The sequence below is a fragment of the Lissotriton helveticus genome, chromosome 4_1 (genome assembly GCF_964261635.1).
Source record: "Lissotriton helveticus chromosome 4_1, aLisHel1.1, whole genome shotgun sequence".
NCBI lineage: Eukaryota > Metazoa > Chordata > Amphibia > Caudata > Salamandridae > Lissotriton > Lissotriton helveticus.
In genome coordinates, this window is record NC_136063.1 from 1,611,895,101 (window position 1) to 1,611,921,143 (window position 26,043).

Consider the following 26,043-nt stretch of genomic DNA (forward strand, 5'->3'; position numbering starts at 1 on the left):
CCCCTTGCTAAGATATAGGTTATCTATATCTACCTTAAATCTCCGCTCATAGAAACCTATCAGTCACCCTTATGGCAGGCCTTATCAATCCTGAAGGCAGGGTGCTTGGTTTTGTGTGAGAGGGTGCCCATATATGAGCAGGACCCCTCTGCAGCCTTTGGATTCTATTCTCTGAGGCTGTTCTGTGATGCAGCCAGACCATATACTCTTAAGTGCATTATAACCTCGCGGTAAATGCTAACTTTGGAATGGCTGCATGGAAACATGTATTTGGCATCAAACACTTTGGAATCCTACCCCCCCAACACTTCTGGTGGCGGAGGTTGAATTCCACCCTTCTAGAGGGAGAGACATGTCCACACTGGTCTACCCGGTAATAGTTTAAAAGAGCCCTCGCATCACAAAATGGATGTTGCAGCCACAGACACGAGGCTGGCCTCTTGCTGCTGGACAAAACTCTGGCAGGGGAGGCCTGGACAATAGGTTTACTGTCACAGGGAGGTGTAACCACCTCCCAGACAGGCTTTAGTGTATTGGGGCTGGGTGGGTGCACTCTGAGAGTGCCAGAAAGTCTGCACTGGGGGCACATTTGTTGTCCCTGTGCACAGCCCAGTTCAAACGGGTAGCAGGGGCTACCAGCCCCTGCTCTGGTGCGAAACTGGACAAAGGAAATGAGTGTAGCCACCCCTCTTTCCAAACCTTCTCATAGGTGGGTCCCCAGAGTATGGCCCACCCCTTTCTTGAGTATAAGTAAAGAACCCCTGGCAACAGGATTTCAGATTACACCTGGACTAAACTCTGAAACTGAACCCTTGAACTTCGACACTCTACTAAAGACTATAGGATGGTAGAATCTCTTTTGGGGTAAAGGAGTGACTCCCCTGCTCAAGCAGGCACCAATGAAGCATCTTGCCAGTATGCAATTCCGAAGCTCGCGCCAGACTCTGAAGTAATTGCAACACAGGAAGAGGATTTCCAGACTTCTCAGAGGCCGACCTGAGTCCCCAGCAAAGCTGAAACCCACAGCCCTCCTGAGTGACATGGAACCGGAACTCCTGGACACCATGCACATTTGCTAGCGCATTGACTTCTCGACATCTCTTGAAGTTGTGCTTTGGGTTACTTGTAGCCCAAGCTCCAAGCACCACCTGCACTGAAGACTGTGGGCCTACACTCCACGAGAATTCTGTCAGCACGCTTCTTGCATTCCCCCTTGAGGCTCCTTTGCGATCCCTGGTACTTTGACTGGTGGGTCCCTGTGAAGGCATCTCTGATTTTCCTTGGGCTTCACTGGGTTCTCCTGATGTTCCCTGACTCCCCACTGCGTGATGAGTCCCTCAGACCTTGCTGGTCTGCACCAAAGCATTTCTTTGATTCCTGCGTGGGTTGCTGTTGACGAGGCTTGTTGGGTCCAATCCGGGCACCAACACTGCAGCACTCAACATCCTTTGCGGAACAGCTTGAGTCCAGAACCTGGTTGTCGTCGATGCCTCCTGGTCCTTGTGGCTGAAGAGTCAAACTTCACCTTCTTCACCTGAAATCATCCGCCATCGGTGGGCATTCTACTATCATGCCCCTGGTCACTGGCAAGTGACCCAGACTCTGTCCCCTCTGCTTTCAGGTTCTTCTCATCTTCAATCCAGGCTTGGATCACCCCGGACACTTTCCACTTCGACGGCAGCAGCACTTTGCAGCAGATCGCCATTGAAAACAATGACGATTCCTGACACCAAAAGACACCTATGCACCCGGCTTCCCTGTGTGAGGTAACTCGAGTACTCCAGTGTGCCCATGTGTGTTGGCCATAGAAACCCTTGGGTCTAAAGAGGTTTGCTCAAAGTCCTCCTCTAAGTGTCCCCATAGAAGCTAATGGGGTATCGCAGCTGTGTTCTCACACTGCACGCGTCCCCTGTGGGTCCTCTGTGTCACTACCTTGGGTGGTTCCTTGTGGCCCCAGCGGTTCTACAGGTTCTAGGCCTTGTGTCTAGGCAAGTCGTGGTTCTTATACCACTTTCTTAATATATAGTTTGGTACACCCCTAGGGCTCAATGTATATTGTGCTAATTTACTGTGTTATATTAAGTTTACCGTTTATACTTATGCCTCTATCCTCATAAAGAGACTAGTGGGATGTGTTTAAAATAAATACATATATTTTTTATATATATATATACCTGGTGTGGTTCTCCTTTCATTTGGTCATTCACGAGATTATAGACTGGTAAAACAAGCTGGTTTACATTCCTCCAAGACTTAGCCTGAAGGCTGCTCTCCACAGCTACCAATAGGATTGCTTTCTATAAAGGTTCTCTTTAATCTACCATCAATAAGGGTCATTTGGACTGGTTCAAGGTGCCCACTAGAACAGTGGACAGCATATGCCAGGCCAACTTCTCACAAAGTGTTAGCGCTGCCCTTCCATCCTGCTCAGTAAAGGCCATAAGTATGCAGTGCAGATAAATGTAGACAGGTACTCAGATACACCTATTCTTCATGTGTTGTGGTTGTCTAAAGGGAATGAACAAAGAGTAGCTGTCACCCACCCCAGATGTGTATAGTAGACAGTCTGTCAGACACACACAGCAATAAGTGCTGAGAAATGCCCATTTTCCAAAAGTGTCATTTCTAAAACATTAATGTTAAATTCAACTTCACTAGTAAGAAGGATTTATCATGACCATTCCAAACATATGAAACATGAAAAAGCTACTTCTCTCTGTTCAGCTTGTTCTTGTAAATCTGCAATGCATCAAAATCCATGGATGTTGTGTGGGAAAACCCAAGGAACACTAAAAGAAAAGCCTCCCTTGCGCAGAGTAATGCAACAAGGCGATTTGTGCTGCGTTACACTAATCAAGATTTACAAAGCGACACAGGGCCATGTAAGGTGGCCTTGCGTGGCTTCATTAATCTCATTTTTTATTTGCACTCCTCTTGCAGCATATTGAGTGGTGCAAGAGTGATACAAAGGGGCTAATAAATATACCCCTGTATATTTCTACACAAAAATTACTCTATATATACTCTACTATTTACTGTATACTATTTTTATTAGTTCTATATTAATTACAATATGCAGTCTAGATTTGTTTTCCTCTGTAGAAGTAATTTGCACCTGTAGTCTTTGATTGTGTTATTTTCCGCATACCTATAGTGGAAGATAATGTCACCCTATTTAGGTAAATCAGTACTATTGTAGGGAGTTGAGTTAATGAATGAAAGCAGACAATCAGAAGCAGTATATGGAGGTAATGGATTCTGTTAACGGTACTGACAAATATCTATCTGTTTATTTCACAGAAAGACAGGCAAAGGTGTTGATTGCTGTAGCTTGGAGTCTTTCTTTCCTATTCTCTGTTCCAACACTGATAATATTTGGGATAAGAACCATTCCGAATGGAGAAGTGCAGTGCTGGGCTCTTTGGCCTGACGATTCCTACTGGATTCCCTACATGACCATCGTTGCTTTCTTGGTGTACTTCATCCCTTTGATTATTATCAGGTATGAGTTTTGTAAACATCTATAAATATGATTTAAAAAAGTAGACTTAACAGCAACCAGTAACCCATACTGAGAGCCACAATGTCTCTGTTTTGGAGAAGAGTATGAGAGGATTAAACTATATACTGTAGTCCATTATACACATTTTCTTTACTGTGCATATGAAATGCTATTAAAAACCACAAACAAATGTAACTTGTAAGTGTCCATTGCTGTTTAATGGCGGGAAAGTGTGAGCACTGCATGTTCTCTCTGTTAAAAGCATTGTTATGGAACAGTAATGGCAAACCATACGTTAGTGTAAATTAATTCCAAAGTGGCCGACAACACAATCTATTCTCAAACGAGTAATATCATATTTTGTTTAATATTTTTCCATAATAAACTTCATGACATATGTAATTTGAAATTTAATGAAATGTTGTAAAACTATATAGATATAGCTGAAATGCGTCCTTGTTTTAAAGAAAACAAACGTAGATCTCTTACCATCCCATATTGCCGGTCCTTTCATCGAGGAGTAAGGGTTTTGTAGCATTTATTTTGTTTTAATTTTTTAGAAAAGGAGGAGCGCGCCCACATGGGTAGAGAAATAGCGCACTACGACATCCAGAAGGCCGTGCGGGCCACGCCCAACACGGCAGGTGTTTAAAACGAAGCGTGCGCTGTACATGAGTGCTTTCACCTTTCCACATCAAAGCGCCACAGAAGAAGGGAAGTTTGAGTCCCGAAACGCGTCTGGCATTAGGACTTTGGTGATGTGGTTCCTGTTTAGTTACCTGCTTGCAGGCTGCCATTAAATTGCATGAGAACAATCATATCTTCCTGTGGCCTTTGTCAAATTGGGTATCCTGTATTCGTTGGATATATATATATTTATATATATATATTCACTGAAAAAACCATACGTTTCACACATGTTATAGTTAGGTGGATGTTTCACTCATACAAAACCATTGAAATTCCCCCGTTCTAGTTAGTTCATCTAACTATAACTCGCGCGCCCGCAATGCACTACTGATGACGTTACATATTACATCACTCATGACATGGTCAGTGACATCACTCATGACATCACTCTCTGCAGCCTCTCTTATTTGTCACCTTATTCATTTTCCGCTCAATCAACACATCCACAAATACACACACCTACTTACTGCCTTTCCAGGCTGGGCTTATCAATTATTCTTCTTTAATTCAAATTCAAAGTGCAGGCCCTTTATTCAGCCTTCTTCGTAACTACTACCCATCAATAGCAGTGGGTAATTTCCCCACTTCCGTCCTTTCTTGCGTCCTTAGTACCGCACACTATGTGTACTTTATGCACTAGATTGCTTCCTTAGATGTGCTACTCGTTTCTCTTGATCCCACTGCGGAATCCAACACCCTATCTGTGTAATGAGCTGGAAATCCAAAGATTCTCTTCACTGACAAGGCAGTGGGTAGTTTTTGTGTCTCCAGCCTTTTTCACCTTTTTCATCTTCCACTCAATCAACACATCATCCACACATACACACAACTACTTGCTGCATACCTTGCTGTGATCTTCAACTATTCTTCTATTTCATATTCCTATTCAAAGTGCAGGCCTTTATCTAACAATTTTATTGTAACAAGTACCCCAGCCGAAGACATTGTAAATTTGCACACTTGCTCCCTTTCTTGGCTGGGGTTATCAATTATTCTTCAATTTCATATTCTGATTCAAACTCAAGGCTCTTTATCGAGCCTTTTTCTTGTAACTAATGTTGCAGGAATTCTGCTCCTACACAGGTACCCACCTTAGTACACAAACCCCCTACCAGACTAGCAATCAGAGACTCATTGGTTCTTCGTCTCATAGCAAAAACACCAATGAGTAGTCAACCCAGAACATGCGACTTAGATTACCTCAAGTAAGGTAGATAGAAAGAGCACTCTTTTGTTATAGTCTTACACCAGTCCAAAACAAGGAGTAAATAAAGACACATGCAAATTTGAAATGTTTATTTCTAACGCGGTAATCTCATGCACAGTACCTTAGATAATACAACCAAACATATTATCAGAAACAAGGTTGTCAGCATTGTTACTATTCCATAAAATACAAAGGGAGAAAGCATCTTATATTGCTAACGGGAAACAGGTTTAAAATATACCTACATTTTACCCTCCCTACCTACCAGGTTAGTTTATAACTACAGAAGGTCTCATAGGAGTACATGGACGGCCCCATACCTCTGGTACTCAGCAGTAGTGGGTCACATTGAGTTCTGCACAAACTTTCAGGATACCAATGTTCTCCAACTGTGTCTAATTATGCCTCCACAATACATTATTAAACGTGCCAGTATTAGACGAGGCCACAGCTGCATATGTGTTATAGGTCGAACGCGCGAGGATCATTCCGAATATCAGACACAGTATCCAAGATAACCTTGATGTTCCATGCTCTCACTATACACACTAAACTAGCGAGGCAGTCTAGAAATGTAGCATAACAAATTATTCTCATGAGAAACAAAATACTCAGCCTTCTCTAAACAATATCAAAATTGCGTGTCGTCTGCAAGGCAGAGCAGGAAAGTAAAAATGGTGTTTAACCTTCTAATGAACCCATGCTAACTTAACACGGTGTGAGTGTAAGGCTCAGCCCACAACACCCTCCCTCGATAGAACCACGTGATATAAACGTGGGTGAACTAGGCACGCAGAGTGCAAGCCTGAAAAGCAGAGTCAAGTTTAAATTTGCATAAAAAATTATTCGCTGTTTGATAGAAAACAGTAACTAAATAATAAAGAATAGGTAGAAAAATCAAAGAGTCTTAATCCAACAGCGTATAAGCACAGTATGTAGCAACAGCCTCCAAGAGGAAGTCATTGTTCCCATCTGAAAACATTTCAGCCATCCAATTCAATAGTGGGAATAAACATACATGTTCCTCAACGACCGGAGCCTCTATCACCATTGGAGGAAAACTCGGGTCATCTTCAATGTAACTGCGTGCCAAGAAGTCAAGCGCCGCTGCAGAAACATTCCAACGTCCCATTATTCTATGTATCGCTGCTAAGGCCATAATCCCGCCGCCAGAACAGAGCAAGTCATGAACCACAAAGGGGCTCATCAGCTGGTCATAATCCGCATTGGGAGACACCGTACTGCAGGGTCACAAATCCAGGGCCCATTCGAAATCGCAGCTCAGGCAATGGAAGACAGGTTGAACGCATGTGAAAAAGGAAAATCGAAATGATAAGCCCTAAGCTGCACTCAATGTTGCCAGAGGCAGCGCTCCGTAATAACTAAGCATTCGGTTGCGGAGCAGCAACAGCCGGGACATATTGTTGTGTGCTGCAGGATGTGCATCCATATTAAAGTAAACAAATTAATAAACGCACACCAGCAACCAATGCGAGTATTGAGCGGAATTCACCAAAGATGCTTGAAAACATCGAATGAAAAAATGCAGAGAAGACACAAAATATACTTTGAAAAGAAGTCACAAGACCACTGCTTCTAACTTTAAAAAAGTAAGGTAACCCCGTAGTCAAGGACGCATTAAAGATACTCTGAATTAACTCCTCAAAATACAGAGGCATGTCTGTATTTAATAAATCATACACTTCTGTGCGGGTATTTGCTACATGAAGGACAAATGTTTCTCTAGCAGATGTAAGAGCGACCTCTTTTTGAGACAATAGTGCTCTTATACGGCTCATTTGGTTGACTCTTCTTTCAAGGTCGGAATCGATGGCCAGATGGAAACATCCAGCTTCCCATGCAGAGGAGTGAACACAACTTTTTTATAGCAAACCACACGCTCAGTTACCGTAATCATGTAACCGATGCATGGTAACATTGCACAACAATCTGCATTATTTCAAATTAAATAACTCACGTTTCCAGTAAACTGAACGTTGGTATGATAGCAGTACCTTTCAAAACTCACACCAAATATGGCGCATCTTGATTACAAGAGCCATGCAATCGTATGTGTGGACAAATTAAGGAGTGATCTGGTGCTATTGTGCAATCCTCGCCATTCACATAGACTTCTTTTCCCTCCGTCAGACACCTAAATGTACATGATAATAACCAAGCTTCATGGAGATAAGCGCTGCATAGTGTTACATACAAAACCTCAAACTTAAAAAGGATAAAAAGTAATATTATGATACCGTGGATTAGCCAAACAGCTGAATCAGATTTCCAATGAGTGACCACTTGTAACCATTATCATAGCATGCTCTGTGCTCTGATTTGATAGTGAGAGAGTGATCGCACCATAGTTTGTACTGCTAATCATTCTCAGCATACGCTACGGATACGCTTTCACGTTACACGTCGCATCAAAGCTTCCGCGTGACGTCATGTACGCCGCCCCCTACGCGAACACATTACACAAAAGGTTTTTTTTTACCCATGCAGTCACGGGGGCCTGGGCGCTATGTGGTACATAAGAAACAGGGGGTCCCCGCAAGGAAGAAGAATACAATACGAAGTTTGCAAAATACAAGAGTCAAAACAATTACACGTAATCATGAAACTTTTGCACAGTATTGCAATTTATTAACAACACTGAACATATCAAATAATGACAACTACTGGATATAAATCAAGCAATTTAGGAAGCCCCGAGGAGGGGAAAGGGAGGAAAGGAAAGAGGGGGTGCTCATAGGAGTAAATTACAGAAAGGATTTAGTCATATTAAGTCAGATAAATCAAAATATTGACATACAACAATTGAACATTTCAGATGCAACAACCAGAATTTAAGGACAAAATTGATGTACTTTTTAATGGACACACTAAGGGAGTGGCGATGGGGGCCACTGTTGCCCCAAATTTGGCAATTATCTTCATGGATCATTTTGAGCAACAATTTATATTTTCCAACGACAACCCATTCCAGAAGAATCTTACACTTTGGGTAAGATATATAGATGACGTCCTGTGCATCTGGGATGGCAATAAAGAACACTTGTGTGCCTTTCATTCATGGTTGAATTTGTGCAATCCTAACATCCAGTTCACAATGGAATCTAGCAATGCCAGCATCCCATACTTGGACATCACGATATATGTCAATGATGAACGACTGCAGACAACCCTGTACAGGAAGCCCACCGAGCGAAACTCTCTGCTGCAATATGGTAGCCACCACCCTAGGGGCCTAAAAGACAATTTACCTATTGGCCAATTCCTTAGGTTGAGGAGAAACTGTTCGACCAGAAGCAATTACATCCAAGAATCTGAGGTGTTGTGTGATCGCCTTATCACTCGTGGATATCCTGCTCGGATGGTCAAACGAGCTAGAAAACGGGCGTGGTACAACCCACGGGACATCCTGTTGAATCCAGAGTTGACCAACAAAGGGGAAATGGATTGCATAGTCTGTGTCACGACCTTCTCTACCCGTAGTAATGAGATTAAGCGAATCATCAATAAGAATTGGCACCTTGTGGCAGAAGAAATTGGACACTTGAATCCACCTCTCCACTCTTTCAAACAGGCCAAGAACATAAGAGATATGGTAGTTCACTGCTATTTGGAACCTGCAAGTCAACCCACCATCACTACCTTATGGAACTTACCCAATTTGGTAGGGCACTATAGATGTGGGACATGTACTGCCTGTGAGACAACTATTCAGACCAAAAGTTTTCAACATGGTCAACGCACATATCACCTTAAGCATTACACTAATTGCAACACGGCTTGTGTAATTTACATCGTCATGTGCCCTTGTAAACAGTTATATGTCGGCCAGACCCAGCAAAAGGTCAAAGCGAGGATCTCATCCCATAGCTGTAGAATAAGGTGTAAGGTGACAGGGGCCCCTTTGGTGGACCATTGGCAAAGAAGTGGCCATCAAGTAAGTGACCTGAGGTGGTTGGTTGTTGAAAAAGTAACCCTTAGCAGGAGGGGGGGCAATTTAATGACCATACTGAACACATGTGAAGCTAAATGGATGTCACTTTTGGATACGATTAAAAATGGCCTTAATGAATTAGATAGTAGCCTGTCACAACTGGCAGCACTTGGCTAATAATCTCTCCTGTAACATTTTCATTGGACCCTATAATGTATGAACTAAGATACTGTTACTCGGCTTCACTCTCTTGTTAGAGAAGTGCCCGAGTCTATGTCTGACTTTTTCAACCCAACAGGTCATCTACTGTCATTGAATAAGTATTTGATGTATATTCACCCTTTGTCTTTGCAAGATATTTAGTGCCTAATAATCCATGTTTTGAAAATAAGCCGTCTACAATCTCATGTTTTGAGAATTGCACGGTCATTCTAGAAATGTTGCGGTTTTTCTATTTCTTTATGGAACTTTGACTAAATTTGCACATCACCGTAACTGTCCACAACCCCATGATTGCTCCTTTTTCATTTAATATCATTGATCAAATTAACATATTCAACAACTAAGGGTATGACTAATGATAATATTGGATCGCCGCGACAGGCTAAGTATTTCTTCACTCTTCATGGGATGTTGGACACGTGATCCAAAACTACGCGTAGTGTCAAAGCAACTCCGCCCTCTTTCTCGCCATTCCGCTGGACGGCGTCTTTCGAGTCGACTAACCGTGAGTTCCTCTCCTCTCCTGCCTCCCTTGCTGATGAGTGATGAGGCATCTTGTTTGTTTGTAAGCCGATCCTAGTAATTAATAACGGATCCGCTTTTTCGATTTTTGTCTCCCCGCATAGCGACCGACGTTCGAGACATATCGAGCAATTTTGCCCTACCTGGTCCTGTTTATAATTATATTTAGTATCAAGTAAGTGTTTTTCCGTTGCAATTGTGGTCTCTGGCAGAACCCCCGAACGAGCCAGCCGAATTAGTGACTTTCTTACCTTGTCTTTGCAGTACCGCATGCAAACCCCCCCCCCAAACCAGTACACCTACGGTGTCCATTCGTCCCGATTCAGATTAGTAAGTGCTGTTTACTTTTAGAATATAAGGTTGGTACGCTACCCCAGTCCACTGACCAGTGTTTTAATTTTTTCGCACAGCGGTTTTATTTGGACTTATGCCCCCTCTTCAAATGATACAGATATTGACAAATTCTGTTTACCGTGTTTAGGATATCCGTTTCTACAGCCAGGTTCTGTAGATTTCCCAGGCCATCTGTGTTTTTAACTAAGGTGAGCACTACGGCACCTTTATGTGTTGGTCCGAATTGTTTAAACCACCTTTACCCAGTCAGACCTCTCCATCGGGAAACTATTATGAATCAATATTCAGGATTACCTATGTGTATCCTCTGAATTCAAAGGCTCATAACTTTACCTATTTGATACTAGAGTTATTCATTGACATGTATATTTTCTAAGTCCCTTCTTTGATCCCTACCATAGGCTTCAAAGGCTTGCATATTTCCACCTATTTGATACTAGAGGGAGCCCTCGATGACTAGGTTTTTCCCTTTCAAGTCCATTAATGATCTTTCTCCTCTGTTTTTAATTTCCTGTATAGCTCGCGATTTGGGTTTCGTGGCGGATATTCCCCTACGACTGAGTGGTGTACCCGAGTTCCTACAGCAGAGCCCTCTGCGGCCTGTTGCCCATGGTAATTGTGTTAATAAAACACTTTGACGCCGTTGTCAGGACGTCTTTAGTATATGTGTAACAATAGTTGTACTCTTTTAGTGAATGTCTAACTCCCCCCCCCCATTCTTTAAATTCCAGATATTGGCGCCCCATCACCTCCTTTCCCGTTTTTGTCCTGATGAAGACCCCGTCTAAGGACCTAACTTGACCTACAATACAGGGGTCGAAACGTCGACGGCTTGTGTTTAAACCCAGACATCCGGTTCATGTCTCTGACAATTCCATTGATGTGGTTCATACCGTAGAATGTCTCCATTAAAAAGTACATCAATTTTGTCCTTAAATTCTGGTTGTTGCATCTGAAATGTTCAATTGTTGTATGTCAATATTTTGATTTATCTGACTTAATATGACTAAATCCTTTCTGTAATTTACTCCTATGAGCACCCCCTCTTTCCTTTCCTCCCTTTCCCCTCCTCGGGGCTTCCTAAATTGCTTGATTTATATCCAGTAGTTGTCATTATTTGATATGTTCAGTGTTGTTAATAAATTGCCCCCTACGTGAAGACGCAAATGTTTTTAATTGCTTAAAAACATATATTTATGTATTGATTAAACATACTAACAGAACACATTATCTAGGATAATTATGAAAACATTTTTTTTAAGTTCCAATAATCCTATATTACTTTTAAAAGCAATTACACAAATCGTGGTGAAACGTCATGCGTACTCGCATCCTAAGAGCACAGTAATAACAGCGTAACCGTATGCAAAGCCATGTGACTTTAAAAGAAGAGATTTGATTGGTTTATAACACTTCCTATTACAACTGCTGAAACTTCCGTCCCATTTTAATAATTCTACTTTGACTTTCTAAAAAGAAGCATCTCTTCTGAGAATCTTGTCAAATAGAACAAACTTTATCATAATAACAGCAATGGACTCATCTTCCAGCCATTCTTCAGAGGAATATTTCATTCCTAAAGAACCTCCAAAGAAGAGGAAAAAAACTCTAAATTGGCAGTTTTTTACTTTTTCAGATGTGCAAAAAAAGGTTAATGCTCCAAAAGTAACCTGTAAAATTTTCCAAACTCTTTCAGGGGGTGATCCATCTCAAAAATACTCCTTTAGCACAGCAAATATGGAGCGACACGTGAAGAACTTACACCCCAACAACTTTGCTCGAGCTGCAACACAGAGGTTGAAGGACAACCCACCTGCTACTGCACCAAGCACATCAACTGCTGCACCAGCATTTTCAGCAAACAGTCCACACCCACAAATTCATCCTGATTTTACTCAAGTTAAAATTCTATACATTTATTGCAATAAACGTTTGTGTTATGGGAAACAATCTATTGACCTGATAAAACACAGGAAGCAGGAGCATCGCTGTCCTCGAGATTACTTTTTTTTCTCATTCTTTTCTTCCTGTTGGACACTTCCAAGCCCCCCATTATAGAAAAAAATTGCCCCCGGGAGCTAATTAAGAATAAAACGAACTTCTAGTTTTTTTTTCCTTTTCCACCGTGTACGAGTACAATACGCGTACAAAGCGTTTTTTTATTTTAAAAATAATAATAATATTTGCGCCTAAAGATCCATGTGGGACCCCTCGAGTAGGCTTAGCCCCTTTCCTTATTTTTCAAATTTGTTTTACTGTTTTCTTGTGACTCGGTGCTACCGAGGCACAAGATGACTGCCAACACTTCCTGGTTTGGAGTGTTGACAGACAGTTGACATCCAATCAGCATGCAGCAAGAAACGCGTCAGGCTGCATTTCTTAAACTGGTGGCAACTACATAGCATTAGCTGTTCCCCAAGTGCGCTCCCGCCACGTGGGTAACTTTGGAGCTTCAATCTATACTCGGCAGGCCCTGCCGCGGGGAGTGCACCACCGCTAGAACAAAAGCGGGAGAAGAGACCAGCGCTGGAATCCAGATGCCCCGGCTCAGGAGGCCCATCCAGGGCGTGCATTAGTTTTCCTGCACTCCTTGACACCCAGCATGGGTCAAAGAATGCCACACTACAAGGACCATAATCCTGTGGGAGAAGCCAGCCTATCAGAAGGCTGCTGATTGTACTTTAAGGTGTGGCTGAGTCATGGGATGCAGAGTAAACAGCCTTTGAAAAAGAGATTTTCACTCGAAACGCGTCAGGCTGCATTTCTTGAACTGGTGGAAACTACATAGCATTAGCTGTTCCCCGAGTGCGCTCCCGCCACGTGGGTAACTTTGGAGCTTTAATTAATATATATATATATATATATACACAAATGTTGATTTCCTACCATCCCATATTGCCGGACCTTTCATCGATGAGGAAGGGTTTTGTAGCATGTATATATATATAAATATATATATACATATATATACACACACACACACACACATAGATTTGTTTATGGATTTATTTATGAATTAATACCTATGTATATATATATATATATCACTTGCTCCAAAAACCTGCCAGTACTACTACACTCGCTCGCTGGAGCTTGGACGGCCGAAACGCGTCCTGACGTTTTGTGGAAAATAAAATAATGCTGCACTAAAGTTTGGTCTGCGCCCGTGATTCCGTGTTTCAAGCAGTGTGCGATTACGAGTTGCTGCTCATATATATATATATTCACTGAAAAAACCATAGGTTATAGACCATATATAGTTAGGAATTAGCATTTAAAAAACCTTATTTTACTCACACAAAACCATTGAAATTCCATATATAGTTAGTTGCACTAACTATATATCGCGCACCCGCAATCCACTGCTGATCATGTCACATATTACATCATTCATGACATGGTCAGTGACATCACTGATGACATCACTGATGACATCTCAAATGACATCACTGATGAGATCACTGATGACATCTCATTTGACATCAATGACCACATCACTGATGATATCATTCATGTGACAATACAATGCATCTCCTCACATTTTAATATAACCTCTGTTTCACCCAGTGTTAAATACAGAGTATAATTTTTGAAACCATTGACACACCAATACTAGTTACTACATACGTACTCACTGATTCCTACGTCTACACACACATTCACTCATTCACCCATACAATCATTCATACATACAATCACTCATCTTTACAACACTATCATATGCACTCATACACCTATACAGACACTCACACTCTGCCACTCATCCATGGAGTTACTCACACACCTAGTCAGTCCTGTAAAGAATCAATCACACTTCCATTTTCTTGTCTATACAGTTAAACATAGAGCACCTTACATTTTCAAACATATACTAACACATAATTACTTTCTTATACAATCATTGATACAAGTACACATTGATCTGCACAGAGTCACACACCTCCCAGCCAGCCACACACACACTCAGTCTCCCATACAAATACTTGGACAATCAATCAATAACCCATATAATTAATCATATAGCTACTGATCAACACATGCAGCAGTTTACAGAACAACAGACATAATGATGCACAAATTAAGACAGTTTAGTCACTAACCCATGCACTCAGTGAGACACATTTAATCACTCACTCATACATTCAGTCATGCACCTACTAAATCCTTCGTCCAGACACTTATACATCTACTCATTCTTCAATATGTAAAACATATTTAAACTTTACAGAAACACACAGTCACTGGATGATGTCATCAGTGATCTCATCAGTGATGTCATTTGAGATGTCATCAGTGATGTCATCAGTGATGTCACTGACCATGTCATGAATGATGTAATATGTGACATGATCAGCAGTGGATTGCGGGTGCGCGATATATAGTTAGTGCAACTAACTATATATGGAATTTCAATGGTTTTGTGTGAGTAAAATAAGGTTTTTTAAATGCTAATTCCTAACTATATATGGTCTATAACCTATGGTTTTTTCAGTGAATTTTCAAGGTTTTGTAAATGCTAATTCCTAACTATATATGGTCTATAACCTATGGTTTTTTCAGTGAATTTCAATGGTTTTTTAATAGCAAATATCATAAGCTGTCGAATGTCAAGTACGTGGTAAGTGAAAACATTTTCGTGTTTATGCACACTGATCTGCTTTGAATGGTGCCCCCCCCCCTCATTTCTATTAGGAGTACTCTCTCTTTGCACATAGTGAAGGGTAGTTAACGCATGCCTTTGCCCCCGTTGTAATACGTCGTGCCTGCTTCTCTCTCCATTTGATTGATTGTTATCCAAGTATTTACTGTTTTAGAATTGGTTCTCTTTGGTTCATTCTCTATTTACAAACAAACACAGAGTCGCAATACTCTGTTTAGTCTTCGCAGATAACGAAAAATCGTGTAAAAAAAAAAGAAAAGGAATCGAGCAAAATCAGTAGGCCACTAATGGGATCTCTTTTTGACCTCGCTAAAATAGAAACATTAGGAACAACCCCTCATGACAAATACAAAACTAGTGAGATGAACTGAACTCCACACAATGATGGCTGCAAAACAGCTTGGCTCCGCCACCCACCCCGCCCAAAATAACGATAAAGAGCGGCTGCCATGATTGGTTGCGGAATGGCCACGACGGAGCTACGAAATGGTGCTGCTCTCATGCTAACCCCAGCTTCAGTCTGAATATCCAGAAACACTGTAGACTACCAATTCGATCAGTTCCGGTAGCGCCCCAATGTAACCCGGTAGAGAAGAACTAGCCCTCCCCTCTTTGACTGATGGTTCTTGTTGCCTGTCCCTTCTGTTGTCATTTAACAGAACTATTTAGCCTGCTGAAAGGGGTTGTGTTCCAACCGCTGGTTGGTGGAGACATTTTGACTATATTCTGGACCTGCGTTGTCGCGTAATGCGTCATATGACGCGCCGCGTTAGCGCATCCGGAAGTCATCCGGGGCGCGCAGCGCGTAACGTAAGCATAACAAGTCATGTGACTTGTTAATAAAACTTTTCATTGGTTCATTTTACTTTTCTTATTCTAATGATGAAAGGCTTGGTCATATGACCTAAAAATGACGCTTTTTATTACTTCCGAACATTATTTTTTCTTAAATATATGTTATAATGTTCCAGGCTAATGTACTTTCCCGGAAAATTTACAACTGTCCTGCAAGTAAAATATATTCTTTTTTTCGAGAAAAAGAGCGTTTCTTTGTCCCATGACGGAGCCGTTGAGCAAAAGAGGGTCGACCTGCTGTCTTAGTCGCCGATACGCCTGAATATGAGATTCTTATCGATCACTTTATGTTGCAGGAGTAGAAAACACAACAGCCCTTGACCATTTATCTTTACTGCGTTCCTTCGAATTATACCTTTTACCCTTCATGTAATTGGTCTGCTTTATTTCACTTGCCTTTTACTGATTCTAAAACAGTGACTATTATTAAAAACTTTACCAATGTATATACTACTACCATGTTTTCTTTTAAAAACCTTTATTGTGAAAATGTCATTATACAAATACGAGCCTATAACCACGTGGGCCGGCCACGGAGCAAACTGTAATCGTATATGATGAGTAGACATTTACACTGTAGAGGAACGTAACGGGCGGGCCATTAGGTTGCAAGAACTAAGGTGTCTAACAGTTACGGAATCGGTGGACGTACATTTTATAATTAAAATACGACAGGGCCAGTTACAATAAAATTATCTAGATATACATTTGCGGGCAAGTACCATGGGTGACGTTAATTCGAACTTTCAGTAGTACAGTAATCAATAACACATCAGAACTTAATATCAATAGGGATGTCGAAATATTCAATCAATTCTCGTCCCCGCCCGCCATGTGCTTCAAAACTGCATACGTATCTCGTGATTTCAAGGTTCTGCAACCAGTACACAACAAGGAGTTACAAGTCCCATTTATTCCGGCGCCATTTTGGGCGAGGACGGGCAGGTCCAGGATATAGTCAAAATGTCTCTACCAACCATCGACTATGATGATGTTCATATGCTGTATTTATTAGAGTAACACTCATCTGTCCACATGAAATTAATTTGCCACAATCTAAACATGTCATTTTAATCTTTCCAAAGTTCTTCTAAATATTTGGGACCGTTTCCCTTGCCTCTGATGCTGTCAGTGCCACTTCTTTGATGAATGTACTAGCAGGTCAGGGGTTCTCCTCCAAATCTCTCTTTTATGCAGCACTATAATTAATTGGTGCCACCTCTCCATATGACGATGCATGGTATAGTTACCATAACTATATTTTTTTTCGGTTCCTCTGGAGAGTTCATCGTGGCAGATGAAGCGTGTAACGTACCGGGCATTTACCTTTTTTTGCATGTACAGGAAAGGAAAAAAATAATCGCGCGTCCGAGTTCTAAGGTGTCCCAGGGCCATTTTAGTGGACCAGGCCCAAATCCAAAGAACAGGCCGCCATTTTGAGAGTCCTGTTGCAGCCGCCTGTCGCTGTAGCATCAAGAGCAGCCGAAACTCAGCTGAATGGCAACTGAAACGGTAAAGGGGCGCCCCACTACAGCAGACGAGCCTCCACCTAGGAAGGCCCGTTCACGCCGCCTCCCCCCCCCCCCTTCGGGCACCCCACGCCGTTATTCGGAGCAGTATTGTAGGATGGCCACACCAGTGCGGCAACTTGCTAGACATCACCTCGGTGGTAACCGAATCTCAGCCCCTTGTGGTGTCTCCTCTTCAGAAAATATTCTTGCGCTACCTTTGCCCCATTCACACATCGGTCCGCTACTGACGCCATCTCACAGGCTAATGGGGCGCCCCACGCCGAGTTTCAGCATTGTAGGATGACCACACCAGTACAGCAACTTGCTAGACATCACCTCGGTGCCATCCGGATCTCGGCGCCCCACTGCAGATGAAGTACCTCTCAACTATGAAACCACCACGGTGACATCCGGATCTTGGCGCCTTGTGCTGGTTCCGGCCTATTCACACATCGGTCCGCTACTGACGCCATCTCACAGGCTAATGGGGCGCCCCACGCCGAGTTTCAGCATTGTAGGATGACCACACCAGTACAGCAACTTGCTAGACATCACCTCGGTGCCATCCGGATCTTGGCATCTCAACGCCTAGTGGTATCTTCCATACAGAAAATATTGTTGCACTGCCTTTGGCCCCATTCGCACATCGGTCTGCAACTGACACCATCTCACAGGCCAACAGGGCGCCCCACGCCGACTTTTACCATTGTAGGATGGCCACACCAGTACAGCAACTTGCTAGACATCACCTCGGTGCCATCCGGATCTTGGCATCTCAGCGCCTTGTGGTGTCAGTCAGAAAATCTTGTTGCGCTGCCTTTGGCCCCATTCGCACATCGGTCCGCTACTGACACCATCTCACAGGCCAACAGGGTGCCCCACGCCGACTTTTACCATTGTAGGATGGCCACACCAGTGCCACAACTTGCTAGACACCACCTCGGTGCCATCCGGATCTTGGCATCTCAGCGCCTTGGGGTGTCTTCTATTCCGAAAATATTGTTGCGCTGCCTTTGGCCCCATTCGCACATCGGTCCGCTACTGACGCCATCTCACAGGCCAACGGGGCGCCCCACGCCGACTTTTACCATTGTAGGATTGCCACACCAGTGCGGCAACTTACTAGACACCACCTCGGTGCCATCCGGATCTTGGCATCTCAGCGCCTTGTGGTGTCTTCTATTCAGGAAATATTGTTGCGCTGCCTTCGGCCTATTCGCACATCGGTCCGCTACTGACGCCGCCTCACGTGCCAACGTATTTTCTCCGCATTCTATACCCTATGCCGCATAACAGGTCATGTGACTTGTTTATAAAACTTTTCATTGGTTCATTTTACTTTTGGTTTCCTAATGATGGAAGGCTTGATCATATGACCTAAAAACAACACTTTTCATTGGATGAAAACTTTTTTTTTTTTCCCAAACGATGAAAGCCCCACCTTGTTTCTGGATGTTTCAGACTGAAGCTGGCGTCAGCATGAGAGCACCACCATCTCGTAGCTCCGTCGTGGTCATTCCGCGAGCAATCATGGCAGCCGCTCCCCACCAGAAGCCTACAGGAGTCGGGGGCCCCCTAAACTTTTGATGAATCCTCAAGGCGGAGGGGACGCTTTCGAGAATGGGGTCCAAGACCTAGCAGACAAGCGTCCGATTTCCAAGGTGTCCCAGGGCCATTTCAGTGGACCAGGACCAAAAAGGAAACAGCCTGCCGCCATTTTGAGAGTCCTGTGACAGCCGCCTATCGCTGCACCGCAAGAGTGGGCGCAACTCAGCTGAATTGCGGCTTTTGACACAGTGGACCAAAAGCGGACGGAATGGCAACTGAAACGGTAAAGGGGCGCCCCACTACAACAGATGAGACTCCACCTGGAGAGGCCCGTTCACGCCGCCTCCCCCGGGGCGCCCCACGCCGTTATTCGGAGCAGCATTGTAGGATACCAAAACCAGTGCGGCAACTTACTGGACATCACCTTGGTGCCATCGTTCTGCTGCCTTGGAACTATTCGCACAACAGTTTGCTACTGATGACCCACCCCCCGCGACGGCCCACGCCAGAAATCTGGACGTTGTGCTGCGTTGGGACTATTCGCACAGCCGACCGCTACTTCGTTGTTTTTCCCTAAAAATGTTTATATGTTATTACTGTTTTTGTTTTCTTGTATATATTTATAAGTTATTAAAGTTTTATAATCTTACTACTTTGTTGGAGTGCTATATATTTTTAATGTGACACATAATTGTAAAAACTTTGATGTACAAAGAGTCATCCCTGGAATCTTCCGCTTCAGGCTCGGTCCCCTCCCCAATCACAATACAGGATGGTTTTCAGATAATAGGAACGCGTCTGCTGTGACGGATCTCATCGAGTGTGGGCCTTGATGTACTATAACTCCTTTGAAGAGGGGTGATTCTTTACAGCTGGGGCCATAAACTACATCTGCAGGGCTAGCTGATACCCTAGGACCGGCCTGGACAATCGGACACAGAGGAAAAGGAGTGTCAGAGGGTGCGGTAGTGAATAGGGCGAAAGGGAGGTGTCGGGCGGGCACAGGGTGTGATTCTCAGGGAAGAGCAGCGCAAATGGGGGGTGGTTTATTACCCATGCATAAGACAGAGAGCGGGGGTGACCACTGCCTGGGGGAGATGCTTGCGAGGGTGGGGAGTCATGCTAAGGATCGACAGCGTGCACAGAGTGGGTCTGGTCAAGGCATCTAAAATGACTGCCGTGCACGACAAAAGTGTGGCATTTGAAAAAAGGCAAGATGGCGCAGACAATGTTTTTCAACACTTCCTGATTTCCTTCGAATCGAACGTTAACAGACGTTGGGGCATATTACCAAAGTTAAGCGATATTTATCCCTAACGATGCTTAGCAACGATTTTTTTACCGCTAAGCATCGTCAGAAATTATCGCAGATAAACCTTGCTATTATCAAGGTTTATCGCAAATACGATAAAAAATGACCGCAATGCATTAATATCGCTGAAAACTCAGCAATATTCATGCATTACCGAGCTAATGCTCTTAGCCATGTTATCCACCTCCCATTGGATAACATGCCTTAGAACTGCTCAGGGCAGGTGCTAGCTTTTGGAGATATTCGCGCTTATCGCGAATATTTCCAAAAGTTGATAATAGGAGATAGCGATGTTAGCGACTGTTTCCAGTCGCTAACATCTTGGCATGCCCACTTTGCATGTCATTAGTGATAAATATCACTCACATGCAAAGTGGGGCCCAAGATGGTCGCTATCTCCTACTAGCCGTCGCTAACTGGTGTTAGCAACAGCTAGGTAATACAGATATAATTTTATCTCCGCGAAGCGGAGCGCTGTTACAGATATATATCTTTTTTGAACGTTAATTTCTCAAAATCCACTGGAGCACATATATTGAGACCTAGCAAAGGCACATCGGACTACCAGTCCCTACAATTTTGCCAAGTTTCGTGCAAATCCATTCAGCCGTTCGATTATTATTATTTTTTTTTTTTTTGCCTCGCGGGGCCCTTTTAAAACCTCCACATCAAACCTAAGAGGTCAAGGAGGATCTACTATGCCCCCTTATGGTCATTTGCCCCTTCGCTTTGGCCTCCTCTTGTCTCTCGATCCTACCGAGAGACAAGATGGCGGCCGCTACGGACTGTTTGCAATGTTTACAGACGCCGGAGAACCAATCAGCTTCGCAAACCTCCGTTACGCGAAGCGGAGCGCTGTTACAGATATATATCTTTTTTTGAACGTTAATTTCTCAAAATCCACTGGAGCACATATATTGAGACCTAGCAAAGGCACATCGGGCTACCAGTCCCTAATATTTTACCAAGTTTCGTGCAAATACATTTAGCCGTTCGATTATTATTATTATTTTTTTTTTTTGCCCCGCGGGGCCCTTTTAAAACCTCCACATCAAACCTAGGGGGTCAGCGAGGATCTACTATGCCCCCTTATGGTCATTTGCCCCTTCGCTTTGGCCTCCTCTTGTCTCTCGATCCTACCGAGAGACAAGATGGCGGCCGCTACGGACTGTTTGGAATGTTTACAGACGCCGGAGAACCAATCAGCTTCGCTTCACAAAGCTCCGTTGCGCGAAAAGTACGCGAACTGGAGCGCTGCCCGGTCCGCTGTTACAGATATATATCTTTTTTTGAACGTTAATTTCTCAAAATCCACTGAAGCACATATATTGAGACCTACAAAAGGCACATCGGGCTACCAGTCCCTACAATTTTGCCAAGTTTCGTGCAAATCCATTCAGCCGTTCGGGCTAAAAGTGAGGCCAACCGCCCTATGGAAAACTCAATGTTAAAAACACGTTTTGGGACCCCCCTTTTTTCTCGGCCCCCCCTTGACGAACCCCCCCCAAATTCTCAAGGGCTGCTCAGAAACAAAATGTGCCATTTTCCTGAAAATTTCAGCCAATTCCGTCCACAAACGCCAAAGTTATTAGACATAGAATTTTCAAAAATCCCATAGGGAAAAAATCCTAACTATATATACCTACTGGCGACCGCCAGTAGGTAATATATATATATATATATATATATATGTATATGACATTGTACTTGAGCTTTTCTTCAAAAGTTTACAATTTTCAATTGGTTGTTTGGAGATGCCAAGGGATTCATTCAACACCAGGCAGAAGCTACAACTGCTACGCCTATGTTGTCGATTGTAACTAGGGCTGGGTAAAATGTTTGTTTTAGCATTTTCAGTAAATGTCAGCTTTAACAAAGTTGGCCAAAGTTTCACGTCCTGCACAATTTACTTGAAAGTATAAATAAACACCCACCCTGTCTCCCTCCAAGGATTTCCTTCACCGGCGTGAATCATGAGTGGTACAACCTGCAGCAGGAAAACATTGAAGCCTGCAGCTAACCCATTGTAACCCTGACCCCCTAGGGCTCTTGGGGGGGGGGGCACAGGGACCCCGAGGTCCAAAAGCAATTGTTTTTTAAATAATTTAGTGGGAATCTCTTTAGATTCACGACTCCTGCTGAAAATTGAAACAAAAATGAAGCACGGGTTGGGCTGGGGGCATATTTGAATATGTAGGAGGGGGCGCACAGGGCCCCTCCTAGAATACCTAAGGACCCAAGGGCAGCAACCTCCCCAGCCATTTTTCAATATTTATGCAAAGGTTACCCTGCAGCAACTCCCACTCTCTCTGGACCGCCACGTCCCCCCGCAGCCCCAGACCTTGCTACCTCCCCAGGGCAACACATAACATTAATGCGGGGGCCACACAGCCTTGGGGACCACTATCTCCCCAGGGCACACACATATTAAAAAAAATAGCGGGGAGACCCCACAGCAAATGCATCACCTGGTGCGCTGCTGGTTGGGGGCTTAAGTTTGCATGGCTGCTGAGGGTCCTTAGGGGCCAACAAGATCATCTGTTACCTACAGTAAGCCGCACAAAACAGGATCTCCTTTTCTCCACTACTCTGCAAACGCGGCTTGTGGTGCACTACTAATTGGGGCATGATGTCCACTTTACTTCTGAGGGACCTTTTGGGCCAAGAATCCCTCCTGGTAATTCCTGTAAGTCCTACACAGCGGGATTCCTGAGAGCTGGACAGAGGCCAAGCACCCTTACTCCACCACTCTGCAAACATGACTGCTTGTTAAAAAACCTTAGAAACTTATTGAAAAATCAAAGGTTACAGGGTTGTTACAGTTAGGAATTAGCATTTAAAACCCTTGGAAATTCATGGAAAAAACCAATGGTTACAGGGACGTTATAGTTAGCAAATAGAATTTAAAAAGTTAGCAGAGCTAAATATAACTCGTGCCCACCAAATGCACTGCTTATTACATCACTCATTACATAGTTGGTGACATCACTGATGACACAATTGATGACATCTCAAATGACCTCACTGATGACATAAAAAAGACACACCCACTCACACCCCCATATAACCCTTTATACACCCACTACACCCACTCCAACTTCCACACTACCATTCTCAAACCGATTCACACACCCATACCAGTATGTACACTGATTCATAGATCAGCACACATATCCACTCACTCGCCCATACTGCCACTCACACATCTAGTCACTCACCCTTACAGTCAATCACACAGCCTCTTACTCACCCATACAGTTGCACACACACACCCACTTACTTACTCATGCAAATACTAACAAATATTCACTCACCTATACAGTCACTTACAGAAGCACACACTCACCCATATAGCCACTCTCACATTCACTCACTGACCCATACAGTCACTCATATACCCCATCACTCATCTTTACTGCCTTTCACATACTCAGTTACTCACCCATATACCACTGACACTTCCACTCAGCCACACAGCCATACACACATTCACTCACCCTTACAGCCCCTCACACACAGTCACTAACCCATACAGTCACTGAGTCACTCATTCAGGCAGGCAGTCACACCTCCCCTTACCCACCCACACAGACACACAGATACCCATGCAGGTACTCAGTCAACAAATCAATCACTCATACAGCCACTTATGTATCCACTCACCAACCCATACAGCCACTTAGACACTAACTGACAGACAGATACAGACATTCACACAACCAGTCACTCATCCATACAGTCACTGAGACACCTAATCCCTCACTTATACAGTCAGTCATGCACCCACTGAATCTTCCAAACAGGCACTATTACACCTGCTGACTCACCATTAGAACTTGGAATTTATATTTAAAACTCATACACTTTTAATAAACACTCACAATCACTGGATGATATCATCAGTGATGCCATTTGAGATGTCATCAGTGATGTCACCAGTGAGGTCACTGACTATGTTATGAGTGATGTAATATGTGAGGTCATAAGCAATGAATTTTGGGGGTGCAAGTTCTAGGTGGTGTAATTATCCATAGGGAGGCCTACTGGCTTTGTCAGGGTGTTACCACATTAGGAAAAGCAGCCACATTTTATAATTCACAAATGTAATACCATTGAAGGGGGCTTTGACCAACAGTAAAAGTTTGCATTGTCAACATCAGTATGATAAATCAAGCATTCTGTTTCAGAAACATCTGTTCCAGAGTCTTTCTTTCACTTCTGCCTGACTGCAAAAGCAACCTCAGGATCAACCACCAGGGGTCCCTGCCTTCCAAAGCCCAGGGGTAAGAATATCAGCTCACAGGGTGCATTAAATCTATAGAAAGCCTCTTCTAGGGTGTAAGAAATTGGGTTAGTGGACGAGGGGGTGGAAGCAACAACCACAATCTTTGTCAGGCTGAACCACTAAAGTCACTAAACAAATCTGTGCTTAACCCTCTGTTAGCATGGCACAAATGAAGTCAGGCTAAACTTAGAAGCAATGTGTAAAGTATCTATGCGGCACACAAACAGTAACAAAGTGAAAACAAAATACCAAAAAATTACAAACCAAATTAGAAAATTTGAGAAGATCTTAATAAATAAAATAATGCAAGAAATACAAAAATCTAATCCGAGAAATACTTTTTTAAAGATTTTAAAATAGCTCCTAAAAAGCACAAAGCCCCATTCGTGGTCACCTGGTCACAATAAAACAGGTGAACGTCAAACGTTTAGGCTGACCGCAATGGAGTGCAGGTTGGATACAGAGACCAGCTTAGCTTGACTGAAGGGTTCTGTTTGCTTTGGAGGAGGAAGCAAAAATTAGCTGATAGCTGTGGACAGTCATTGCTGTAGGGCAAAGAGCAGGCTAATCATCAGGACTCACTCCAGCAGACGCCAGCAAGCCTGAGGTAGGTCCAGTTGCAGGTCAAGGCAGGTCCAGTTGCAGCAAGTCAGTTGGGCAATTGCAAGGAGGCCTCTGAAGCTTGTTGTGTCCTTATAGCCACTTTGAAGTTTACAGTCACTCTGGTTATCCTGGGATGAAGGCAGGCAGGTTCAGTCTTCTTTCTCAGGCAGCAAGGCAGTCCTTCAAGCTGCAGAACTATCCACTAGAAGCAGGGCAGTCCTTCTTCTGTAACTTAAACGGGCAAGGAGTGTTCTGATGAATTGCTCTGGCTGTCCAATATTTATACTTGGTGTTAGCCTTTGTGTCAGGGGCCTCCCTGTCATAACCCAACATCTGGTTATGGAACATTATAACCCTGTCAAATCTCCAAACTGTTTGGGGCTGGCAAAGGCAGGGAAGGCCTGGTGTCAAGTTCCTTTATGTGTGTGGTAGGCAAAGCCCATTAACGTTTAGTTGGGGATATGGACCACCCCCCACAGCCATCCTGTCAGTATGACCCATGGTATTGATGGAAATAGTATTAGTAGTATTAGTTGGAGTGGTGGCTTTATTAGTGATGCAATTAGTGGTGGTATAAGTGTGGTCAATGTGGTAGTTGTAATGGTAATGGTATGGGTGGAATAATTTATATTTTAATGAAGAAACTGTTGACACTGGGTGGTACTGGTGTATTATTGGATGGCCTTCATAGTGGTAGCATCGGTAGTGATTGTAATGGTGGTAGTATTGGTGGTAGTATCGATGATGTTGTAGGTATTAATGGTGTTATTTCTGATTGCAGTATTACTAGTGCTATCCAAGATTGTTGCATTCTGTATAG

The 26,043-nt window shown here is 43.3% G+C and overlaps 1 protein-coding gene across 1 annotated transcript in view; it reads left to right on the plus strand.

The window, feature by feature from the left end:
* Positions 1–26,043, plus strand: part of NPSR1 (neuropeptide S receptor 1) — a 1,386,173-nt gene that overhangs the window by 484,867 nt on the left and 875,263 nt on the right. Inside the window, exon 4 of the mRNA XM_078686281.1 lies at positions 3,301–3,502. Coding sequence (XP_078542407.1) covers positions 3,301–3,502 — 202 coding nt within the window. The remainder of the gene's footprint in view (positions 1–3,300; positions 3,503–26,043) is intronic.